We start from the raw sequence: 25687 nt of genomic DNA, 5'->3' as shown, positions 1-25687 counted from the left end.
GTTTATACCTTTTTGGACCCTGTGTTTTGTCCCTTTACCTGTGTTGGACCCTGTGTTTTGATAAATTACTTTTTGGACCCTATGTTTTGTAAAATGGTTAAAATAGAACCCTAAACTCAATTTTGATGAAGAAAAAAATTTTTTTTTTTTTTTTTTTTTGAGGGAAGGAAGAAAATTTTATTCAATCATCAATCACAAAACAGATACAAACCCAGCAGTAGCAAATAGCTACACCAAACAACAAGAAAGGAAGAGTTAAAGGGAGTTTATAAGGCCAATTACATCTCTTTCTCGTTTCTTTGCCTTAGTACAATTAATTCCCTTAACTCTAGCTTTGATAGCTAATTTAATAGATGAACTAACAACCTTCACCGAGCTACAACACAAATCAAACACACATCTATTTCTATTACACCAAACAGAATAGAACACTGCTGAAAGGATAGCATTCCACACCGAAGACAGCAAGTCAGAGCAGGTTTTGGTGCACCTAATCTTCCAGGCTTCAATGTTGGAAGGCCAGCCACTAAAACCAGACCAAGAACTAACATCCTGAAGAAGATTCTTAGTAAAAGTGCAGTAAAAAAAGAGGTGTTGATGGGTCTCAATGACACTTTCACAAACAGGGCAGTAATAAGAGGCCAGCTCCATTATTTTCCCAAGATGATCTCGAGTGAGAAGGTGATCATTCATCGCTTGCCAGGAAATAAATCTGTGTTTCGGGACACATAAACGATGCCATATTGCAGAAGCATAATGAACTTTGCTAGCTGCTATAAGAGAAAGATAAAAAGAATTCGCTTTGAATTTACCTCTTAACCCCGAGGAAGTAACAGCAGCACAATCAATAACATTCCTCAGCTTCAAGAATTTCTGAAAGTACCAGCTTGTGTCATTTTTTAAAGGGACAGACCAGAAACTTTGACCTTTAAGGTAGATCGAGTCGATCCATTTGACCCAAAGGCAATCCTGTTTGCTCGAAATTGCCCAGATGTGCTTGGCCATCATCGCAATGTTCCATTTTCTACCTTCAAAGAAGCCAATTCCTCCATACTTTTTGGGAAGACAGACTTGATCCCAAGAAGTGAGGTGAAGCTTGCTTCGATTCCCTTTCAACCCCCAAAGAAAATCTCTGCAGCTTTTATCAATGGCAGCAACTACTTTTTGAGGTAAAATGAAGATACTCATCCAGAAATTCCTAATGCCAAGAAGGACTGAATGAATGAGTTGAGCTCGGCCCGCAAAGGAAAGATTCCTGCTCGCCCAAGAATGGAGGCTCCGTTGAATTTTATCAATAATTCCCCCACAGTCTGCAGCTCTCCATTTTGTTGGTCTTAGATGAACTCCGAGGTACTTAAGCGGGAAAGAGCCTTCTTCCATTTGAGCAATCTCCAAAAGTTTGGTTTTACATTCATCATTAATGCCTCCAAAGTATATATGAAACTTTGTGTTGTTGATTGAAAGGCCTATTGTATCACAAAAGCTTTTAATGGCTGACTGAGTGAGACTCATTGATTCCTCATTACCCTTGCAAAAAATGACTAGATCATCTGCAAAACAGAGATTGACAAGTTTTAAATGTTTACATAAGGGGTGGAAACCAAATCCTTTATGTTCAGAAGTCTGAAGCAATAACCGAGATAGATACTCCATTATCAGAACAAACAAGAGAGGAGATATCGGATCTCCTTGTCGAAGACCCTTTTCCCCTCTAAAAGTTCCATGAAGCCGACTATTGAGCATCAGGGAATAAGAGGTTCCCTTTAAACAAACCAGCACCCAATGGATGAATCGCGAAGGGAAGCAAAGACCCTTGAGAAGGTCAGCCACAAACTACCAATCAACTGTGTCGTAAGCTTTACTAAGATCGATCTTCATAATGCATCTAGCTGAAATTTTTTTCCTCGTATAACCCTTGAGCAAGTCCTGAAAAATAAGGATATTATGAGCCAGGAGACGATTTTTAATGAAAGCCCCTTGATTACTGTGGATCAATGAAGGAAGGAATTCAGACAAACGAGAACATAGCATTTTTTAGATGCATTTATAGAGCGTATTGCAGCAAGCAATAGGTCTATAATCTGCTGCTATATATGGGGAATCAATCTTCAGGATGAGGGAGATAACAGTCTCATTAAGTTCGTTGGGGAGCACACCATCTCGAAAAAAATTTATCACTGCCATGCTAATGTCATTTCCTATCTCATTCCATAGTCCTTTGAAAAATCCAGCACCAAACCCATCCGGACCGGGGCTCTTAATTGAGTGAATACCAAACATAGCTTCTTTCACTTCTTTCATAGAGAACGGCCTAATTAGTTTGACCTGCAGCTTAATAGTGAGCTTTTCACCAAATTTCAGGCAGTTGATATCAATCTCTTTATTCGTCGAACTCTTCTTCCCCATAAAATTCCTGAAGTGATTAAAGTAATGTTCTACCACCTTGTCAAAATCATCGATCACCTCATCATTTACTACATAGGAAGTAATTCTATTTTCAGCCCTCCTCTTCTTCATAATAGCATGAAAGTAATGGGAATTTTCGTCATTAAATTGTAGCCATGTTATTTTACTGGATTGTTGGAGGAAACTAACATACCTCTTCCTCGCTTGAGTAAACTCTTGAAGCTTGGTCTGTTCAGCTAACTAGAGCACTGAGTTGAGCAGGTCATTAGCTAAGTTGTAATGCCCTGAATTCTCCGTTGTGCTTAACGGCGGGAATAGTAGGCTAGGAGGGCCATACTTGCTTAATTATGTTATTGATTGATAAAATGCATGTATATGTTGATTATATTATAATATGATGTGAAATACATGCATGTGAGTCCATATTTTTAATTACAGGGGTGTGAAGGTAATTTGGCCGTTGGGGGTAAATTGTTTATTTGGATGCATGTTGGTGATATATTTTGAGACCACATTATGATGTGGGTTTGTTCGAGCTATTCGGCATGAGACGATCATGGTATGTTAATTATCGATTTGGTCGTAACAGGCTTAAGCTCGGGGCTCGGGGTGAGTCTCTGGGTGTTTTAATGATTAGAGTGTTACCGGGCATTAAAGGGTAACGGGATTTGAAATATTGGTGTTTGAGGATATTGAGATTAGCGGGAATTGGGAAGCGTTAATTATGATTAACGGGATTAGTGGAAAGTACCAATTTTACCCTTAGAATAGTTTGAGAAGCTTTTGATGACTTAAGGGTATTTTGGTCATTTAGGTTTGGTTATATATGACTTAAGTTGGCTTTGGATGGCTGTAGAATAAACAGAGCAAAGCAGAGCAAGAACCATCTCCTTCCCGTACATTCATTCCTCTCTTTTCTTCATTGGAGTTTTGAGCTCAAGGTGGGGTTTCAAGCTAGGAAATTCAAGGGCTGAGTTTGTGGACTTGGTTCAGCTATTGAAGGAGGTTCAAATCTGGTTTGAGGTGAGTTTTAGTCTTGAGTTTCTGGTTATACCCTGTTTTCGTTTTGAGTTTTCAGCTTTTGATTTCTTGATGAAAGTGTGGATTAGAAGAGGTTTTGATTGAAGATAAGTTTGGGTTTTGATGAGGGTGAGTTATGGGTGGTGTTTAGAGGTTAAAATGAGTGTTTGGAAGAGGTTTTGAGTTGGTTTGAAGGGCTGGTTTAAGAGGAAAAACACAGGGGAGAATTTCTGGTGCGTGCAGCCCTTATGGCTGGTCTGGGCTGCGCGCCGCGCCGTGGCCCTTGGCGTCTGGCAGGGAGGCCATTTCTGTCTGAAGGGCGCGCCGCGGCGCAGAAGGGGAGGGTTGCGGCCCTTAAGGCAATTTTGGCCAAAAAGATGTTTTTAGCTTGGGGATTCAAACCTAAGGCCTCGGGGTTGAACGTACTACCCGGTTGAGTAGTGTTTGAGGTCCCGGAGGTTAGGTTTTGGTTTGGGAACCTTTTATTATTCATTTTATTGATGGAATCCCATAATTGGTTATGACCAGGTAACCGCTAAAGGACCAAAAGGTTGATCGTTCTCAGGGGTCGTTCTTTTATTCATTCTAGCTCGAACCAGAGGTAAGAAAACTGCACCCCAAGTGTGACATGCATGGATATTCATGAGGCATGCTGGTTGTGTAAATATGGATTTGGATTGAATATAGAATGTTTAGCATATGTTGCTCACTTGTGCATGGTACTGACTCATTAGTCAGATTTGGCAAAGGTGCTAGTATCAACTGTGAAGCTGTGACTTATTAGTCAGGTTCGGCAGTGGTACTGGGCACTGGTCACATTGAGCTGACTCATTAGTCAGGACGTCCTTAGCGTGTTAACGCAAGCCAATAAAGATTAGATCTAATCGACTATCAGCATTGAATGACTCAAAGAGCATTAATGCCAGACCGACCCCGAGGGTCGATGAATGAAATAAGCGCTTGGAGGCTAGTGGCTTACCTAGCCGCCACTCTCCCACTTGAAACAGTGACATTCTTGTCAGTCACTCAGTATGGTTTACCAGAACCTGTTGAAGGCTAGTGGCTTACCTAGCAGCCACTCTTCCATTTGAATTAGTGACTTGCTTGTCAGTCACTCAGTATGGTTTATCAGGACCTCATGTGATGTTCACTCATTTGTTTGAAAGCTTTATGCTCAGTGTGATTATAATGATAATCATTTGATAACATTTATGAATAGTGTTATGTTTTCTTGCTGGGCTTTGGCTCATGGGTGCTATGAGGTGCAGGTAAAGGGAAAGAAAAGCTCACCTAGCCTTGAGTGGAGAGCTTAGGTGGTGATGTGTACATATGCGGCCGCTTGACCACCACGGCCAAGGAGTTCTCAGAGGAACTAGGGGGTTTACCCTATTTTTGCCGCTTAGGTCGACGGGATTGTAAATTTAAAACAGTAATGACCATTTTGTACTGAAAAAAACTTGTAAACGTTTTGTTTCGCACTGCAGAGCAGTTTGTAATGAAAATCTCCATTTCCTTTTTATTGGTTTTATACCTAACCTGTTAAGTACACTTAGAGCACGTTTTTGACCAAAGGACTCGGGTAGCGAGTCAAATTTCCGGTCCACCGTTCACCGTAATTGTTCTGGGGTAACCAGGGCGTTACATAAGTCATCTTGGGCCATATTGAGGTTTTCCTTAGCTACCTGATAGCTGTGAGGAATGTCTCCCAAATCCTTTTTTTGGAATTTCTTCAACACATGTTTCACCCTGTAGAGCTTTTGAATGATGCCAGCTAGGCCTTCCTTAGTTGTGGGCTTGTTCCAACTATCAAGAACAGTGTCTTTGAACCTGCTATGATACATCCAACAGTCAAAGAACCTAAAAGGCTTGGTTCCAACATTCCCTATAACATGGTTCTTTATAACACAGTAGTTGTGATCTGAATTACTGTCCCATTTACAAATTCCTTTGGTGTTTGGAAAGAGATCCAAGCATTTTTCATTGGTAAAGACCCTATCCAACTTCGAATAAATTCAATCCCCTATATCATGCTTGTTGGACCAGGTGTAAGAGGATCCAGCATAACGAATTTCATCCAATTGGCCTAAAGAAAGCCAATTTTTAGCATCAGAAACCTCTTTAGGAGTTATAGGTGTACCTCCATTTCTGTCTTGATAGCTAAACATAGCATTGAAGTCCCCTAAAACAATCCAAGGAAGATTCAAATGCCCTAACCTAGCAAGCTTATCCCACAAAACTTTCCTTTCCAAAATAGAGTTTGAGCCATATACAGCTGTTAAGAAGAACTCTGTTTTATGACCTGAAACTCTAATTTTACAATGCACAAACTGAGGATCTTCATCAAGAATTTGAACTTGCACAAATTTCGATTGCCAAATTAGCAATATTCTGTAAGAAATCACACTACTCGAGTAATAATCCCAGTTGGGAAAACTATTGCTAATTATTCCTGCTGCTTTCTCATGGCGGACTTTGGTCTCAAAGAGCGCCCCAAAACCAATATTATTCAATCGACACAAGTCACGAATATCTCTCTGTTTATTACCTTTATTCATACCCCGAACATTCCAACTAAAGATGTTACACTTCTCCATGTTAACTAGAATTAGAAGTGGTAGCCAAATTCCCATTCCCAGGCTCTTGGAGTGCTGCATAACCATTTCGAGTTGTAGCTTTAGAAGGCTGGACTGTAGTGATCTTGGTTCCTCTCCTTCTTGGCGTTATCCAATCACCCCCCGATCCTGTATCATTAGCCACCCCTGTTATGTTAACAGTAGCTTGCTTTGCTGCTGTAACTACATTAGTTTCAACTGCCTTGTTTACAGTAACAGTAGCTACTTCACACGAATTTGAGGCATCCTGAGATATAGCAGTAACTGCAGTAACTGCAGCTGTTTCACTTGAGGCCTCCTTAGAAGTAGTGGCATCTGCATTGACCTGATTATTATCAATAGGAAGCTCAACAATTTTCTTATCAGTGACCATCTCTGTTCTCTTATGATCTGGTTTGGATTTCTTAACCCAAATGTGCCCCTTATCCTTCGAATAGTTCACCACGGTATGTCCCAAACAGTTACAAGCTTTGCATTTAGAAGGAAGCCATTCGTACTCCACCAATTGTTCAACTAGTTGATCTCTCTCATTGACAAACGAGATAGTCTTAGGGGGGTTCTCAGAGATCTCCATGTCAACAAGAACTCTCGCAAATTTGACCATCGATCTATCACGAGTAACTTGATCAAGCATAATGGGTTTGCCTATAGTGCTAACTAGAGCACTTAGACTATTACGACCCCAATATTGAAGCCCCAAGCCGTTTAATCGAACCCAAACCGGAACCGATTTCACCATCTGCACTGTGTCCATATCAGGTGTCCAGGGACGAAGAACAACTGGTTTTTTGTCGAAATGAATCACACCAGTTTCCAGGACTAGATCCCTAGTTGCAATATCTCGAAAGCTAACGAGAGTAAATCCAGAGTTCATTCGAACAATCCGATCAATACCAAGGTTACCCCATACTCTTTTCACAAATCCTTCGAATACTCGAAATGGGGGATTAGCACCCAAAACTACACAAACAATCGATGTGCGCCAAAAAGAAGCTTCAACCTCAACTTTGTCAATGTCTAGTTTAGCAATTACTTGATTCCCAACCTTCATAGGCTCTATGAAATCCAAGCTAGTAGAAGGAGTTTTTACCTGGTTGGCTTTGAACTTACTCCACACATCTTTGGCTGAGTTTTGATAATCAGTTTTTTCCACCTCCTCGGCCCAACTAGCAGCTTTGAATGGACCTGAATTGCCCTCTGTTTCCACAGGCAAAAATTGCTTAGCATTCAAATCAGCTTCCAAAACATCACACGGGTCATGGAATTCCTCAACGCTATGCTCCAGCACGACTTGTTCTTGAATTGAAGGGAGATCTGGTTTCATCTGAATCAAATCTTTGGAAATAGCCACCGCCGCCGGCTTCGGCGCCTCCTTTTTCTTCCGACCCATGGGGAGAGAGAAGGAAGCTCCACACGCCTTAACGATGAAGAAAAAATTGAATATAACAACACAATTTTTAAGCAGAATGATTTTATTTTTATTCTGAATTGTTAGTTTGGTAAATTATTTGTGATTTTAGTTGAGAAATCATTGACCAAAATCAGATTTAGGGTTCTATTTTAATCATTTTACAAAACATAGGATCCAAAAAGTAATTTGTTAAAACACAATGTCCAAACAGGTAATGGAACAAAACACATGGTCAAAAAAGTATAAACCTATATTTTAATTTAAGTTAATATATAATAAATAAATAAATAGATATATTTAGATGAAAAAATACATTTATGGTAGAATTTTTTAAAAAAGCAGCTTTTAGAAAAGACTAAAAGTTGGGTTGTGCATCAGCTTTAACTTTTAGTTACCTATAACTTCTGTATACATTATTCAATAAACTGTTGTCCAAACATTTTTATTGTACAATTATTTCAAAAAAATAACTTCTAGTTTTTCTTAAAGTTATACCAAACTAGCCCTAACTTGTTAAAATATAAATTTTGTAGACTAAAATACTAAATTGCCTAGTAAATCCAACCAAACATAAAAGAGTTTTTCGATGTTGAAAGACAAGAAAAAAGTTTTTATAAGCCTTGTCAATAAGTGCTTTAACATAAATCTCACCAATAATAATTTGGTTTAGTAGGAATAGATACTAGGTGAAAAATTTAGAGTGGCTATGAGCTAAAGCGGGTCAGGTCCAAATTTAGGGCCCACAAACTTTGAGCTCTAAATTAAAAAATAAAAAATAAATTAATTAATTAAATTTGTATAAGTATAATAAAATTTATAAAATTAAGTGTAGAAAAATTATAATTTTACTAAGGCCCAATATTTATCAAGGTTGGAATGCCTCTCCCATCTCTGTTTCCATCCTCATTTAAGTTTCTGTCACATTCCTTTCTTACTTAATCCTTAATGGGAGCAATGACGAGGAATCCCCGCCAATATTGAGGATCCTAATAAGGACCTATTTGTGTAAAAAAAACATAAAATTATTTAAAACATAAACTAAAATAATACAACAAATATATGCACATATTAATAACAAAATTACGTGCATAATTTTAGAGAAAAGTTGAGAACTACCCACTTTCAGGAGTAGTTAACTAAAATTAGATACTAAATATGTTTAATTGAACTTTACCCATTATTATCATGAGACTTCCCAAATTACCCTTATTTGAGCACATAGTTCTAAGTATTGTTGTAATGTGTATTATATGTATCATATTATAGTTAAATTGTGTATTATATGTATCATATTATAGTTAAATTGGAAATGCATTCTAATTCTAGCATGTTTAAGGAGAAAAAAAAATACGTAATTGAAGGGGTATAATGGGTACATTAATTGAAAATTTAGGTACTAAAATTAAAATTAAAAATAGTGGGTAAAAATTAAAATGGATCATTTAAAATGAGTACCGTGTCTAATTTCTACATAATTTTATGTATTATATAAATATATAAATAATTTTAAAAGAGGACAAGGATCCATTAGCATTGGAGTGAAAAATGCCCCCTTCCCACATATATATGAATTTATTTGTTGAAAACTCAGTTTTGGCGGATTTTTTTTTTCTTACAACAATTTAATTTTTTATCCTCCCTCTTATTCATCCAAATATTGGTTTTCAACATCACCTACCCTCTTATAATTATTAATTTTAGATTCTTTCTTCTTCTTTTTTCTTTCTTTTTATATTTCTTATATTTATCATATACATGGATATATATACAGGGGAATTCTCTTTTAGGGACTTCACTTTAGGCCTTATTAGTGGGGCTCTCAATGTTCTCGACCCGTGAACAGTTTTCAGCGTGATTTTTTTATGACCGTGTATATTGTAGCTATTTAGAGCATCATGCAAATTTTCAAAAAATTCCGAATAGTTTACAGTACCGAAAACTAAGTTCAAACATGTTGTTTCACGCGTGACTAATTTTTTTTTATGCGCGTGGAAAACAACATGTTTAAACCTAGTTTTCGGTACTGTAAATTATTCAGAATTTTCTGAAGATTTGTAGGATGCTCTAAATAACTATAATATACAAGATCATAAAAAAAAATCATGCTGAAAACTATTCACGGATTAAGAAACACTAAGAGCCTCACTGATATAGTTTAAAGTGAAACCCTGTAAAAAAAATTATCATTAGATGAAATTTAGTTACATAAAGTGTAGATGTACTTGTGGCGATATTCTTGTACTAAAGAAAAAGACAGCATTAATGGCGAGTAATGAATATGGTGAGCTTGCCTTGTTCATATTGAGAAATATGAGAACCAATAAACAAACTAATAAAAAAAATAATTAATTGGTTGAATTTTGACCCATTATCTAAAAAGAAATGTATGGAAAATCTTTGGTAGCTAAATTCAATCCCAGTCTTTGATGGTGCACATGATAAACAAAGCAAGGGTTTTGAAAAAAGTGACATTTGATAATTGAGATAATCTTTATGTTGCATTATTGTATCACACACTATAAGAGGAGGTTGCGGCTTTTTACTTATTTATTTGTATATTCTTGACTTTTAAAAAAATGAGATTTTGTGCAAAATGTTTTTTTTGAATGGCACGTGAAAGTAAATAAATATTCATATTTTTAATTTTGTAGTAACGTAGTCAAATTATTTTTTTATTACATATTATCAAATATGCTATTTAGCAAATAACTATTTTAATCTAAATATTTTAATATATATATTCATTTTATTTTAAAGTTATTTTGATTTTTTTTGTTTTCATAGATTGTTCTTATATCACAAAATATATATATTGGGTTGAAAAATAATATACCAACAAAACTTACAAATTATTACTAAAAAATGTATATACTATGCTAACAAAATTATATATTACCATTAAAAAATATATACCATGATTCAAAATTATATACTACCATTATGTATAATAAGATAGAAACTAAATATCATAAAAAAAAATTGATATAACATACCACAAAAAATGTATACACTAGTTGGAAAATAATATACCAACAACCCATAAAAAACTTAAAAAATCAATATAACTTTAAAATAAAAATTAATTAAACAAAACTAATACACATATATCACTATATTAAAGTCATATATTCTTAAATAAATAAATAAATAATAAAAAATGACAATTTAGGTGATAAAAAATAGAATATAATCATTTTTCTACAATTGTAAAAATAAAGACATTAGGTTCTTGATATCATTGTTTTGAGTCATATACTATAGTTTCTCTTAAAAAATAATAGTTGCCGCTAAAACAACCTAACCTAATCCCACAATCTTCAATGTTAAATATTAAATAGCTATATTTTGATTATCACACACACAAATAAATAAATAAATAAAAAAGAGCTAATATATATAGAACATTCCACCGTTTTCCATGGCTATAAGCATGGGACAAAATATTCCAAGTAAATCATGATTTTGGTAGGAGGAATTTGAGTTTTTATGATTAATGATGTGTCCTCAATACAAAAAAAATTCTTGTTCTTCTAATCATTTAAAAAAATGTCAAATCTTTTAAGAATACCCTAAATATTAATCTCATAATTTTTCCTATTTACTTCCTCTTCTTTCTTTCTTTTTTCTCCATCAACCCATTCATCTCAACTCTGTTTCTAGAAACAAAATCCATGGGTAAGGTAAAACATAAAAAAACTCAATGTAATGGCAAGTATTTCTTACCTAGGACACTAAAATATTGCTTTTTGAACAGATCTGAGCATAATTTTTGGGTTCTTTTGCAATTTTTTTTTTTCAGATCTGAAACTTTAAAATCTGCAGAAAATCGACGTGGTTCGATGGTGCTCGATGCCAGCTTGATGGGATCTTCAAAATCAAAATTTTCATGAAAATATCGATATTGCTCGATGGTGGTTCGATTGTGTCGATGTGATTCTTGTAAGATACGTAATTTTTCACTCGGGTGTCTGTTTTGAGTGATTTTTTTTTATTTTGAATATTTTTTTTTAAGATCTACACGTTTGAGATGTGTATATACACATTTGGGCAATGTAAATCTTGAAAAAAAAATACAAAATGCAAAACATACCTCATGTACAAGATATGTTTAGGTATGTTTTCAAGTTCTAAATTTTGAAAATGTATATGTGGACATTTAAAAAAAATACAAAAAAAAAGTCACCCAAACGGATGCCTAAGTGAAAAATTATGTCTCTTACAATAATTACATCGAATCACCATCAAGCAACGTCAATTTTTCATTAAAATCTTGCTTTTGAAGGCATATCGAGTTGGTATCGAGTACCGTTGAGCAACAATCGAGCAAAATCAATTTTCTACAGATTTCAGAATTTCAAATCTGAAAAATAACTCAAAAATTATGTACAACTTGATAGTTACTCAATGATGTTGGATGTCATATGTGCCTTTCAACTAAAATAATCAATCGGCTTGGGCTTGTTCTCAACTTCATTCTCTTCTCTTGTTATATCAACTTCATTTGTTTTGCATTTTGGTGTTCAAGAATTTTATTTATTAGTTGTTTTTTATAGCAAAATTCCATTTGAAACTTGTAAATTTTGCTACATCATTGGTCATTTAGAGATTTCCATAAATTTATTACACAAGCTCAATTAAATGTGTTAAAGAAGTTAAAATACACCATCCTATTGAAATGAGTGCTTAACTAGTTATATATATGTGTGTGTGCATATATATATATAGTGTATTATTAAGAGTGATTGATAAAATACCGACATAGTGCTATAAAAGTTGGGATGTCTAGTTGGTTTCTTACCATCTAGATTTTTTCGTGTAGAGTTCAAAGGATCCCAACCCCATTCTTGAAATATTAGCACCACAAAATTCACTTTTATTTAGCAAAAAAGAGGACAAATTGAATTTTTATTTTAAAATGTAACTTTTCCATTTACTCTACATTGGGATACATTATATTTCACTACTATTTCACTAGGGAACAACTAAAGAAATATTCCTTCATATTCTTATCTAATATTGTACCATTATAATTTTTGTTACTCGCTTCTAAGTTCCCTCCCACAAAATCAAACATAAAGTCACATCTATAATATATATATTTTTTTAAAAAGGACATTGCTGTGTCTTTCCCTCCTTTGTTGACCTTGATTTGAAAAGTATCATTAGCTTGTGATTAGTAAATGTAGAGTCGGTATTTCATATAGAAAAGGGTGAAATTGGTATTTGACAAACAAAGACTTTGGCTCGATGTAATATACTAAAATTTTAAGTTAAAGTAGTGTCTTATTGAAGATGGGTGTTTAGAGAAACTTATTCCAAGCCAAATATAAGCACAAAATAATAGACTCGATAATAGCTTTATATATGAAAATGATGGGTGCACGAGTTTTCTTAGCCTCATTGATGTTAATGCCTCACCTCACCAGCAATATAATCTTATGTTAAGTGTTGTTGTAGAGTGAGAACCACATTAATATATATTGATTTATGAGGCTAAAATAATATTGAACTTTGAAGAGAAAACGTTTAAAATATATAATATATGCAGAAATTAATTTGAATTAAATGAGTAACACCTTCACAAAAATAAATAAATAAAATAATAAAGGATAAAGAAGGAATATAGAGGAGGCATAAATGTAAGTATCGTAGGAAAAATCATAACGTATATAATACTTGAATTAACACAATATGATAAACACAATAATTATATTTATATCTACTAAATTAAAGATACATAAATATTATAATTATAAATAATACAATATAAATAACAATATTATAATTATAAATAACACAATATAAATAATTATAATATAAATAACAATATTATAATTATAAATAACATAATATAAATAGAAATTATAATTAATTTAGACAATAATTATAAAGAATAAAATAAAAGCCGAGGCCTGTGTAACACACAGTTTCCTTAAAACAGATTCACCGCCTCTACGAGGTTTCGACGTCTATCTCCCAGGATACAACGGTGAACGACAAGTAACTCAATTACTTCGCCGAACAAAATATGCCCGAACTCTATCACACTACAACAGATCTAAGAACTCTAAAGAGTAAAAAGGGAAAAACAATATTGAAAATATATATATCTTAATCTTCAAAGGAAGACAAACATATATATATATATATATGTGTATATGTTTTTGGTGTAATTTTAAACTAAGACCACTTAGGTCTTATTTATAGAATTTCCCTAAGGCAAAATTTTATTCACAAGCAACGTGGGACAACAATCCCAATTGCTTTTTCATTCAAAATTCTAACAATCCCCCACATGAATGAAAAGCTGACTCAGGGAAAAAATAACAAAATGAATTAGACCTAGGTGATAGAGTTCAACGTTAGAAACCCGCATAGGATAGGTAGGTGTTACCCTTTGAACCTTCCCTTGTGTAAGTATATTTACTTTACTGGTTGATTAGTAGACGCGATGTCTTTGAACTGTTGTGCCGTTTGTGAAAACGATGATATACCACACACAGGAATCTTTCCTGACATATATTGGTTCTCAAGATTATGTTTGTTTTGGCCCTGAACATTTCCCTGGTTCTGCAAGAGATATTCTAGGAATTGAGCCCTTATTCAATCCCTATAGAAGCGGCACATCTTCTCTCTCACATAGGTGATTTTCTTAATTAAGAGTAACCCGTATTACTCTGCTCGACATTTCGACGCATAAGAAATCATTAAAAGCATAGCTTAACCTTTTCCTTACGGTTATCACTGTTTCATCATAGGAATGGACAATGAGGATAACCCCCACAGTGATCAAACATAATCTTTACAGTTTTAGTTGTCCCTTTGAACTTAGATCTTGGGATCTCCAGTCAACTAGGTGGGGTGTCTACTGTATTGACTTTATTCATTCATGGGCTTTAGACCCATTCCCCTTGATGATTTTTCAACCAACTCTCTATTTAACCCTTTGGTTAGTGAATCTGCAATATTATCCTTTGACTTCACATAGTCAATAGAGATAATTCCAGTTGAGAGTAGTTGTCTAATGGTATTGTGTCTACGACGTATATGTCTAGACTTACCATTATACATATTATTATGTGCCCTACCAATTGCAGATTGACTATTGCAATGTATGCCAATGGCTGGCACTGGTTTAGGCCATTTTGGAATATCTTCTAAAAATTGACGAAGCCATTTAGCTTCTTCGCCACACTTGTCTAAGGCAATAAACTCAGATTTCATCGTGGATCTAGCTATTACCGTTTGTTTAGAAGATTTCCATGATACAGCTGCACCACCGAGTGTAAACACATAACCACTCATAGACTTTGAGTCTTTCATATCAGATATCCAATTAGCATCACAATACCCTTCAAGTACTGCTGGATATTTAGTATAGTGCAACCCATAGCTACGAGTAAATCGTAAGTACCTAAGTACTTTTGTTATTCCTTTCCAGTGGTCAGACCCTGGATTACTCGTGTATCTACTCAGTTTACTAACTGCGTAGGCTATATCAGGTCTTGTACAACTCATTAAGTACATTAGACTTCCAATAATTCTAGAGTACTCTACCTGAGAGACACTCTCCCCTTTGTTCTTGAACAAATGTAGACTCGAATCTATAGGGGTTCTGGATACACCAGAATCTTCTTTGTTGAATTTCTCAAGAATTTTGTCCATATAATGTGACTGACTTAGAATGATCTTATCAGATGTCCTTGAGATTTGAATCCCCAAAATGACATCTGCTAGACCCATATCTTTCATGTCAAATTTCGAGTTCAACATACTCTTGATAGATTTGATCATCTTATCACTGCTTCCAACAATGAGCATGTCATCTACGTAAAGACGCAAAATGACATAGTCATTATCTATTTCTTTAACATAAATACATTTATCGCATTCATTGATTTTGAAGCCATTTGCCAACATAGTTTGGTCAAATTTCTCATGCCATTGTTTTGGTGCTTGCTTTAAACCATATAAAGATTTCACCAATTTACATACTTTTCTTTCTTTTCCTGGGGAGGAAAAACCAACGAGTTGTTCCATATAAATTTCTTCATTTAAATCCCCATTTAGAAAAGCAGTTTTCACATCCATTTGATGTACTTCAAGATTGCGCAACGCAGCAATAGCAAGTATCATCCTAATGAAATTTATTCTCGTCACAGGAGAATAAGAGTCAAAGCAATCAAGGCCTTCACGCTGCTTATAACCTTTAATTACAAGTCGTGCCTTATACTTATCGTTTAAGTTGATTCTCAACTTCGGTCTTATGGAGAACAAATTTCTCTATAGCCTCATTTTTGCTTTTTAGCAAATACACATAGCAATATTTAGTGCTATCATCGACAAAAGTAATAAGATACTTATTGTCTCCCCTTGTTTAAAAAAATTTAAAATCACATACATCGCTATGTATTAATTTAGGGGTTTATTATTCCTTTCAATCGTTTTGAAGGATGACCTTGTTAGTTTTGCCTTAACACAGGTTTCATACTTATGATTTTGAATCAATGTGGAATTTTGATATGTGATTCAAGTTAATTAATCTACGCAAAGTGTCATAATTTAACATGTCCTAGTCTACCATGCCAAACATTGGAAGACTCAAGCAAGTAAAAAGAAGCGTTATTAACTTTATTGATAATTGGTTTAACAACCATTACACCGAGTTTAAACAACCCATCAGTTACATAACCCCTTCCCACATACATTCCACTTTTAGACAAAAAAACTTTGTCTGACTCAAATACCATACGAAATCCATGCTTGTTCAGCAGTGAACCAGACAAAAGGTTTTTATGGATATCTGGTACGTACAACACATTGTTCAGAGTCAGCTCCTTTCTAGAAGTCATTGTCAGGATCACTTTTCCCTGACCCTCAATCTCAGACGTGGCAGAGTTTCCCATAAATAGTTTGTCTCCATTGGTCACTTGTTCAAAACATCTAAACATACTCTTGTCTGAGCATATATGTCAAGTAGAACCAGTGTCAATCAACCACTCTCTAGGGTTAGAGTTGACTAGGTTTACTTCCGATACCATCGCTGATAGATTTATATCACCAACATCTTTGGAGATATTATCCATCATATTAGTCTCTTGACCATGGTTCTTCTTTGGCAGTCTACAGCCCGATGACTTGTGACCTGGCTTATTACAGTTAAAGCACTTGCTAAGGAATTTGAACGACTTTTTGGAGATTCCTCCTTTTGGTCCGAACTTGAACCCTTTATCATTGGGTTTAAAGTTCCTTTTTCCCCTGAAGTTTTGACCTTGCTCCATCAGATTGGCCTTACCCACATCTTGTCTTGAACTCATTTTTTCAGAATTCTTGTTGTCTTCTTCAATACAAAGTTTGACAATTAATTCTTCAATGTTCATCTGCTTTCGCTTATGCTTAAGGTAGCTCTTGAACTCCTTCCATGCAGGGGGAAGTTTTTCAATCAAAGCAGCAACTTGGAAGGTCTCACTCAGGATCATTCCCTCAGAGGAAATGTCATGTAAGATTAATTGGAATTCCTGAGCTTGACTAATCACAGTCTTGGAATCTACCATTTTATAGTCAAGGAATTGCCCAACCACAAATTTCTTTGTGCCAGCATCCTCAGTTCTATATTTTTGGTCTAAAGACTCCCATAGTTCTTTAGCCGTCTTCTTTGTCGAATAAACTTCATACAAAGAATTTTCTAGACCATTCATAACATAGTTACGACATAGAAAATCAGATATGATCCAATCATTAACAATATTAATGACTTGGATATCATCCTCATTTTCTTTCAGCTTTTGTTCGTTATCAGTAACGAACCGCGCAAGATTCATGGTGGTCAGATAGAACAACATCTTTTGCTGCCACCTTTTGAAATTCTGTCCATTGAATTTGTCAGGTCTTTCCCCAAAGCTCAAAGGATGGCTCGTATTAACCAAGGCCGGAACCGTTTGGGTATGAGCTTGAATTGCCTGAACTGTTAGGAAAAATTAATATTGCCTCAATGGAATTGGTAAGATAATGTTACAACTCTATGCAAAATATTACAATGGACAAGATTGATTAAATAAAGTGTTACAACTCTATAACTGAAAATACAAATAAAACAAAGGAAATGAAGAAGATGATGAAGAAGAAGAGAATAGTAAAGTACAACTCAAAACAAAAGTTACAAATAAAATAAAGTGTTTGGACCAAATGAAGAGATTACAACTCTTAAACAAAATATACAAGTAAATAAAACAAGAGAATAAGAAGAAGAACAATAGAATAAAAGGAAGAACATAAACCACAAACAAACTCTCACTTACACAACCTAAGTGAAGAGGATTGGGGATCACCAACTTGAACAAGGTTTGAAACCTTTGTCCAAAAGCTTATTTCCCCCTAACTCAAGCACTAAGGGATCTCTCTCAGATTTTGGAAATGCTTTCTGGAATAATCAAGCCTCAAGGTGTTTCTAGCCAAGTGCTCTAGTGGATAGAAATGGTGTGTCTTACAAGTGAGCATTAGGCTCCTATTTATAGAGTTTAGAGACACCCTTTGAATTTCAAATTCCACCAACCCCCATGGCTGTTACCAATGATTAATTGGGTGCTTTATGGAATTAAAATAGAGAATTGGGAGTTACTAAGCTGTTGGAATCGTTCAAAGTTGGATAAAAAAATGAAATTATAGAAGCCGTCAGCCATTAGGGCCGCGGCGCTAGTTCCAGGCGTTGCGGCCCTCAGTCAATTTCAGCAACACATTTTTCAGTTTTTTCCAAAACGTTCCAATTTATTCCCACTTGATTTTGTAACTTCCATACACAATATGGGAGTTAAAATCACATCTCTATCAGCCATTTCTCATGTGGCTTTAAGAAATTCATCTCAATATTGTGTAACAACAAATCTACACAATAATGGGTGATATTTAGGAGTTACAAATTTGTGATGAATTTGTAACACCAAATATGTTACATGTTTGGATATTTCACATATATCCAAATAATGTAACTCTCTATTATATGTTACAATATGTGACACTCTATGTCACATTTATTTAATCTAAAACATTATATTATAAAATAATATAATATTACATTATATTATAAAATAATATAACATTCCCCCACTAGATTAAATAGTAATCTATTGTAACACTTATTTAATCAATCATTATATTTAAAAATATAACATATCCCCCACTTGATTAAATAAGAACTCTCTCTTATAGGAGTCATTACATTGATGCATAAAGTATAGTGTTTTTCAACTTGAACTTTACTATAGTGTAATTATCACAAAATTTGTCGAAAATTTGGTTGCACTAGGCATTGAACCATCTTTTCATGATGACAAATCGGTGATAATACACACACCTTTGCGATGTTCACTTGAGACCTCTATGTCTTGCTTTGCACCGTTAATGGCCATGTGCACTTTCCATTCATGGACGTTCTTGAGAATACTCCCAATTCTCATGAGAGGCGGCACCACCCCTAGGTCCATATAGGTAGAATTCTTACAGTATTTTGTTACCAAAAATACTTGTCTTTACAAGACTGAATTCTATTAAAAAACCTTTCGGTTTTAACCCTCCACTTGGTAACATACAAGTACTCAATATCTCAGATGGGACTTGTTTTGAGTACAACTAATATTCACTTGATTGACTTGTTATTACCTATTGAACCTAACACTAGTTAAATAACTAGTGTTAAGATAGGTTGCCATCAATCGTGAATCTCTTTAGGGAGTTTAAGTCCCATCCCTCGAGATGATGCAGCCACTAAATCCCTCGTTAGTGGCTTAGTGAAAGGATCCGCCAGATTTTCACTTGTTCTCACATAGGATATTGAGATGACTCCTCTTTGAATCAATTCTCTTACATATCCATGTCTTAGACTAATATGTCTAGACTTCCCATTATACACTCCGCTGTATGCTCTAGCCAATGTTGCTTGGCTATCACAATGTATCGATATAGTAGATACATTATCTTTGATTAGGGGAATCTCTATCAACAGATCCCTTAACCATTCGGCCTCTTTGCCAGTAGCAGCTAGAGCTATAAACTCCGCTTCCATAGTGGAATGAGATATACAGGTTTGTTTCTTGGAACCCCAAGAAATTGCACCTCCACCAAGTGTAAATACCCAACCAGTTGTGGACAAGTTGTCCCCAATATTGGATATCCAACTTGCATCTATATATCCTTCTAATATCGAAGGAAATTTGGAGTAGTGAAGGCTTAGTCCTTTGGTTTTCTTGAGATAACCAAGGACTCTTCCAATTGCCTTCCAGTGATCCACACTTGGATTACTTGTAAACCTACTAAGTTTACTTACCGCAAATGCTATATCAGGTCTAGTACACTGGGCAGCGTACATTAGACTCCCTATAGCACTAGCGTACTCCAATTGAGCCACCGCTCTTCCTTCATTCTTCTTTAGTTTTACACTATGATCGAATGGAGTATTGGCATCTTTAACCTTGAGATGGTTAAATTTGTTCAATACTTTCTCAACATAGTGGGCTTGCCCTAACGCAAAACCGCCATTGTGTTTCTTTACTTTGATACCGAGTATGGTATCAACTTCTCCAAGATCTTTCATCATGAAGGTTGATGATAGAAACCTCTTCGTTTCTTCTATCCCTTTCATGCTATTAGTTAGAATAAGCATGTCATCCACATATAAGCAAACAATGATTACATATCCCTTACAAGTTTTGGAATACAAACACTTGTCTCCATTGTTATGTCTAAACCCATTAGATATGATGGCTTGATCAAATTTCTCATGCCATTGCTTAGGAGCTTGTTTCAATCCATATAAGGATTTTACAAGTCTACAAACTTTATGTTCATATTTTGGTAGGACAAACCCTTCGGCTTGTTCCATACAGACCTCCTCATTGAGATCACCATTAAGGAATGCCGTTTTGACATCCATTTGATGAACATACAAGTTGTGTATAGAAGCTAAAGCGAACAAAATTCTTATAGAAGTTGTTCTTGCAATAGGCGCATAGGTATCGAAATAATCGATACCCTCTTTTTGCCTAAACCCTTTAGCTACTAATCTAGCTTTAAAGGTTTGGATAGTGCCATCAGTGTGATATTTTCTCCTAAATACCCACTTACACCCAATTGGCTTAGACCCCGGTGGGAGGTCTACCAATTCCCAAGTGTTATTGGAAAGAATGGAATCCATCTCATCATTGATGGCTTCTTTCCAAAATGCACTATCTCTCGATTGCATAGCTTCTCTATAAGTCTTAGGATCATCCTCAACGAGAAGTACAATAGGAATTTTCCTAATGACTTCCTCTCTATTTCCTTCTACCATGTAGAATGAAATTCGTTGAGAATCTATCTTATCCACTACTAGACTTTTATGATTTTTAAGCCTTTGACTTCTTCTAGGTTCAAAGGGTTGCTTTACATCCTTTTGAGAATTCTCCTCTTGAGAATCAACTTTGGATGTAGAAGCTTGAGAATTATTCTCATATAACAAATTCTCCTTTAGAGATGTTGAAGCTTGAGAATTGTTGTCACATAACATATTCTCAAAGAATTCAACTTCTCTAGATTCAATCACAATATTAGACTCTAAGTATAATAGCCTATAAGCTTTACTATTGTTGGCATAACCAACAAAAGCACACTTTATGGCTCTTGACCCTAACTTTGTTCTATTAGGTTCGGTTTTCTTGCAATATGCAAGACACCCCCACACTTTGAAGTACCCTATGTTGGGTTTTCTTTCTTTCCATAACTCATATGGAGATATCTCATTTTTCTTCATCGGTATTCGATTAAGAATGTGACAAGCGGTTAAAAGCGCTTCACCCCATAAGTTGAAGTTCAACTTAGAAAACACCAACATAGAATTTATCATCTCTAGATAAGTCCTATTTTTCCTTTCGGCAACACCATTGTGTTGTGGTGTATAAGGTGCAGTGCACTCATGAATTATACCATTTTCTTCACAAAATATATTGAATTCATTAGAGAAGTACTCTCCTCCTCTATCACTTCTTAGCACCTTAATCTTTTTTATTTAGTTGGTTTTCATCTTCTAATTTATACAATTTAAAAGCATCAAAAGTCTCATCTTTATGCTTTAAAAGAAACACATAGGTATATCTACTAAAATCATCTATAAAAGTAAGAAAATACCTTTTACCACCTCTAGTTAAAACACCATTTAATTCACAAAGATCACTATGGATTAAATCTAGTAAATTAGATGATCTTTCTACACTAGGAAATGGTTTCTTAATCATTTTTGCCTTAACACATGTTTCACATTTACCATAGTTTTTAATATTGCATGCAATCATACCACATTTTACTACTCTTTTCATGGTTGAAAAACCTATATGCGATAGTCTAAGATGCCACAAAAATAAAGAATCATACTCAACAATATAGGCGGAATTAACATTTTTATTGATAACATTGAAAGTTACATCATTGGTGCACAATTTAACCATACCCTCACAAGAGTACCCCTTTCCCAAAAATACATTTGATTTGGTAAGTATAAGTTTACCGGACTCAAAAACGGCTTTAATGCCGGGCTTGCCAAGCAAATCACCACTTACCAAGTTTCTACTCATTTCGGGAACATAAAGTACATTCACTAATGTAACTTTCTTGCCGGAGGTGAAGTAGACATCAATAGTACCTTTGCCAAGTACCTTGGATTTGCCCTCATTGCCCATTTGTATCTCATGGTTGCCCTTTGACTCTTCAAAGGTCTTGAACAATGATTTGTCATAGGTGACATGGACGGTGGCACATGTGTCATACCACCATCCTTTCACCTTGCCTTGGACCGCATTCACCTCACTAAGGGTAGCAACTATGTTTTCCTCTTGAGTTGTGTTCACCTTAGGTCCTTGTTGGTATTTTCTATGTCTACACTCTCTAGCATAGTGACCCTTTTTCCCACACACAAAGCAAGGACCTTTCTCGCCCTTAAACTTGTTTGGGTTGGTTTTTGGACCCAAAGGTTTCTCATTACCCTTTTTCCCTTTGTTTTTGGGATGTTTTGGTTGTGACACCGCATTTTCTTTGGAAGTCTCTCCATTAGACCCCTCCACAAGTTTATCTCTACATATCGATTCCTCTTCGATTCGAATATGCTTTTGGATCTCCTCCAAAGAATAATCCTCATTTTTATGAAGGATTCTTTTCCTATAGCTCTTCCAAGTTGGTGGTAATTTAGCCACTATAGCACCAACTTGAAAGGCCTCGGGAAGCTCAATCTTTAACACTTTCAATTTATTAACAATAATTTGCAATTCATGAATTTGAGGAAGAATAGGTTTATCACCAAAAAATTTGAAATCGAAGTATTGAGATATCAAAAACTTTTTGGTACCTTCCTCTTCCGCCTTAAACTTTTTCTCAAGTGCATCCCATATCTCCTTGGCCGATTTGGTCTCGGTGTAGAGGTCATAGAGCCTATCGGATAGGGGGTTGAGGATATGACCCCTACAAAGAAGATTGTCCTCCTCCCTCTTCCTTCTCTTCTCCACCTCCACGGGAGTGTCTTTGTCGGATGGCTCGGCTAGAGGTGCCAAGGAAGACTCAAGGATGTAGGCGATTTTGAGAGTGGTTAAAAGAAACCTCACCTTGTCTTGCCACCTAGTAAAATTGGATCCATCAAACTTATCCAATCTCACTAGGTCTTGGTTCATGATTTTGATTGTCTCCCCTTCCATTGAAACAAAAAGGGATAAGCTTTTGAATGTTAGGAAAAATTAATATTGCCTCAATGGAATTGGTAAGATAATGTTGCAACTCTATGCAAAATATTACAATGGACAAGATTGATTAAATAAAGTGTTAAAACTCTATAACTGAAAATACAAATAAAACAAAGGAAATGAAGAAGATGATGAAGAAGAAGAGAATAGTAAAGTACAACTCAAAACAAAAGTTACAAATAAAATAAAGTGTTTGGACCAAATGAAGAGATTACAACTCTTAAACAAAATATACAAGTAAATAAAACAAGAGAATAAGAAGAAGAACAATAGAATAAAAGGAAGAACATAAACCACAAACAAACTCTCACTTACACAACCTAAGTGAAGAGGATTGGGGATCACCAACTTGAACAAGGTTTGAAACCTTTGTCCAAAAGCTTATTTCCCCCTAACTCAAGCACTAAGGGATCTCTCTCAGATTTTGGAAATGCTTTCTGGAATAATCAAGCCTCAAGGTGTTTCTAGCCAAGTGCTCTAGTGGATAGAAATGGTGTGTCTTACAAGTGAGCATTAGGCTCCTATTTATAGAGTTTAGAGACACCCTTTGAATTTCAAATTCCACCAACCCCCATGGCTGTTACCAATGATTAATTGGGTGTTTTATGGAATTAAAATAGAGAATTGGGAGTTACTAAGCTGTTGGAATCGTTCAAAGTTGGATAAAAAACTGAAATTATAGAAGCTGTCAGCCATTAGGGCCGCGGCGCTAGTTCCAGGCGCCGCGGCCCTCAGTCAATTTCAGCAACACATTTTTCAGTTTTTTCCAAAACGTTCCAATTTATTCCCACTTGATTTTGTAACTTCCATACACAATATGGGAGTTAAAATTTGTGATGAATTTGTAACACCAAATATGTTACATGTTTGGATATTTCACATTATATCCAAATAATGTAACTCTCTATTATATGTTACAATATGTGACACTCTATGTCACATTTATTTAATCTAAAACATTATATTATAAAATAATATAATATTACATTATATTATAAAATAATATAACATGAACTGGGGTCTCAGTTGACACCTCATTATTCCCGCTATTTTGGTTTGTTTCAGTTGTCATTTTCTGAAATCACAAAACCAACAATGTTATTTTCCTGACAACAGAAAATTATACGGGTTCGCTTAGATCAAACTTAAAGAAAAATTCTTAGGTTAGCCTGGAAGGGTTAAAATCCCAACCATTTGTGGTCTAGCCTCTCGTAGAATATTTCTTTGAGTATTTATCCAGCCTCCAATATCTATACTAGATAATTTCCAAAGAATACTAGAAGAGTCTAGCCCCTGCCTCAGCAGTCTAGTTTCTTTTAAAATATTCAGTTCCCAGAACTTCTCTAGTGAGATTTAAGTTCAAACAAACTTTTCGCAATAACAATATCTTTCAATATATAGATATAGAAATGTCACTAATAGATATATTAAACATTATAATAATATAAAATATATCTAACATTCAAATATTATATTTAAACAATATTCTGTTTTAAGATTGTAGGAAAAACCATAACGTATATAATACTTGAATTAACGCAATATGATAAACACAATAATTATATCTATATCTACTAAATTAAAGATACATAAATATTATAATTATAAATAATACAATATAAATAACAATATTATAATTATAAATAACACAATATAAATAATTATAATATAAATAACAATATTATAATTATAAATAATATAATATAAATAAGTATAATATAAATAGAAATTATAATTAATTTAGACAATAATTATAAAGAACAAAATAAAAGCCGAGGCCTGTGTAACATACAGTTTCCTTAAAACAGATTCGCCGCCTCTACGAGATTTCGACGTCTATCTCCTAGGATGCAACGGTGAACGACAAGTAACTCAATTACTTCGCCGAACCAAATATGCCTGAACTCTATCACACTACAACAGATCTAAGAACTCTAAAGAGTAAAAAGGGAAAAACAATATTGAAAAATATATATATCTTAATCTTCAAAGGAAGACAAATATATATATATATGTATATGTTTTTGGTGTAATTTTAAACTAAGACCACTTAGGTCTTATTTATAGAATTTCCCTAAGGAAATTTTTTATTCACAAGCAATGTGGGACAACAATCCCAATTGCTTTTTCATTCAAAATTCTAACAAGTATGAAGTCCACTTTTGGATGCACTAACATTTTATTATTCTCTCCCAACCCTAACAGCTCCTTATTTTGAATATTTCTTTTTATATTAATAATCTTCTTTCTCGCGTGACCATTCTGTTGTTTGCCGTTGTGACTCAAACACTAGACGTAATGATGTCGACTGAAAGTTTATGAGGTGTCCTTTAGTCCAAATTAATGGAAATCATGGAAATACATTATGAATATATACATTTTAATAAGACAAAAAAGAAAAAAAAGAAATACAAATAATTTTTATTACTTTAGAATGTCTTCTCCCCCTATTTTTATTTAGAGGTGTTGTACCACAAAAATATGGG

The 25687-nt window shown here is 34.7% G+C and overlaps 1 protein-coding gene across 1 annotated transcript; it reads right to left on the bottom strand.

Annotated features, from left to right (window-relative positions):
• Nucleotides 1–255: 255 nt before the first annotated feature.
• Nucleotides 256–6020, bottom strand: LOC133785250 (uncharacterized). The gene is made up of 6 exons (XM_062224501.1): nucleotides 5467–6020; nucleotides 5109–5253; nucleotides 2128–2511; nucleotides 1838–1926; nucleotides 1602–1732; nucleotides 256–1550 (listed from the first exon to the last, which is right to left on the bottom strand). The coding sequence occupies exons 1-6, from the start codon at nucleotides 6018–6020 to the stop codon at nucleotides 256–258; spliced, it is 2598 nt and encodes an 865-aa protein (XP_062080485.1).
• Between the last annotated feature and the right edge of the window lie 19667 nt (nucleotides 6021–25687).

This window comes from Humulus lupulus, chromosome 6 (genome assembly GCF_963169125.1).
Source record: "Humulus lupulus chromosome 6, drHumLupu1.1, whole genome shotgun sequence".
Lineage (NCBI taxonomy): Eukaryota > Viridiplantae > Streptophyta > Magnoliopsida > Rosales > Cannabaceae > Humulus > Humulus lupulus.
This window is presented reverse-complemented; position numbering and strand designations above follow the sequence as displayed.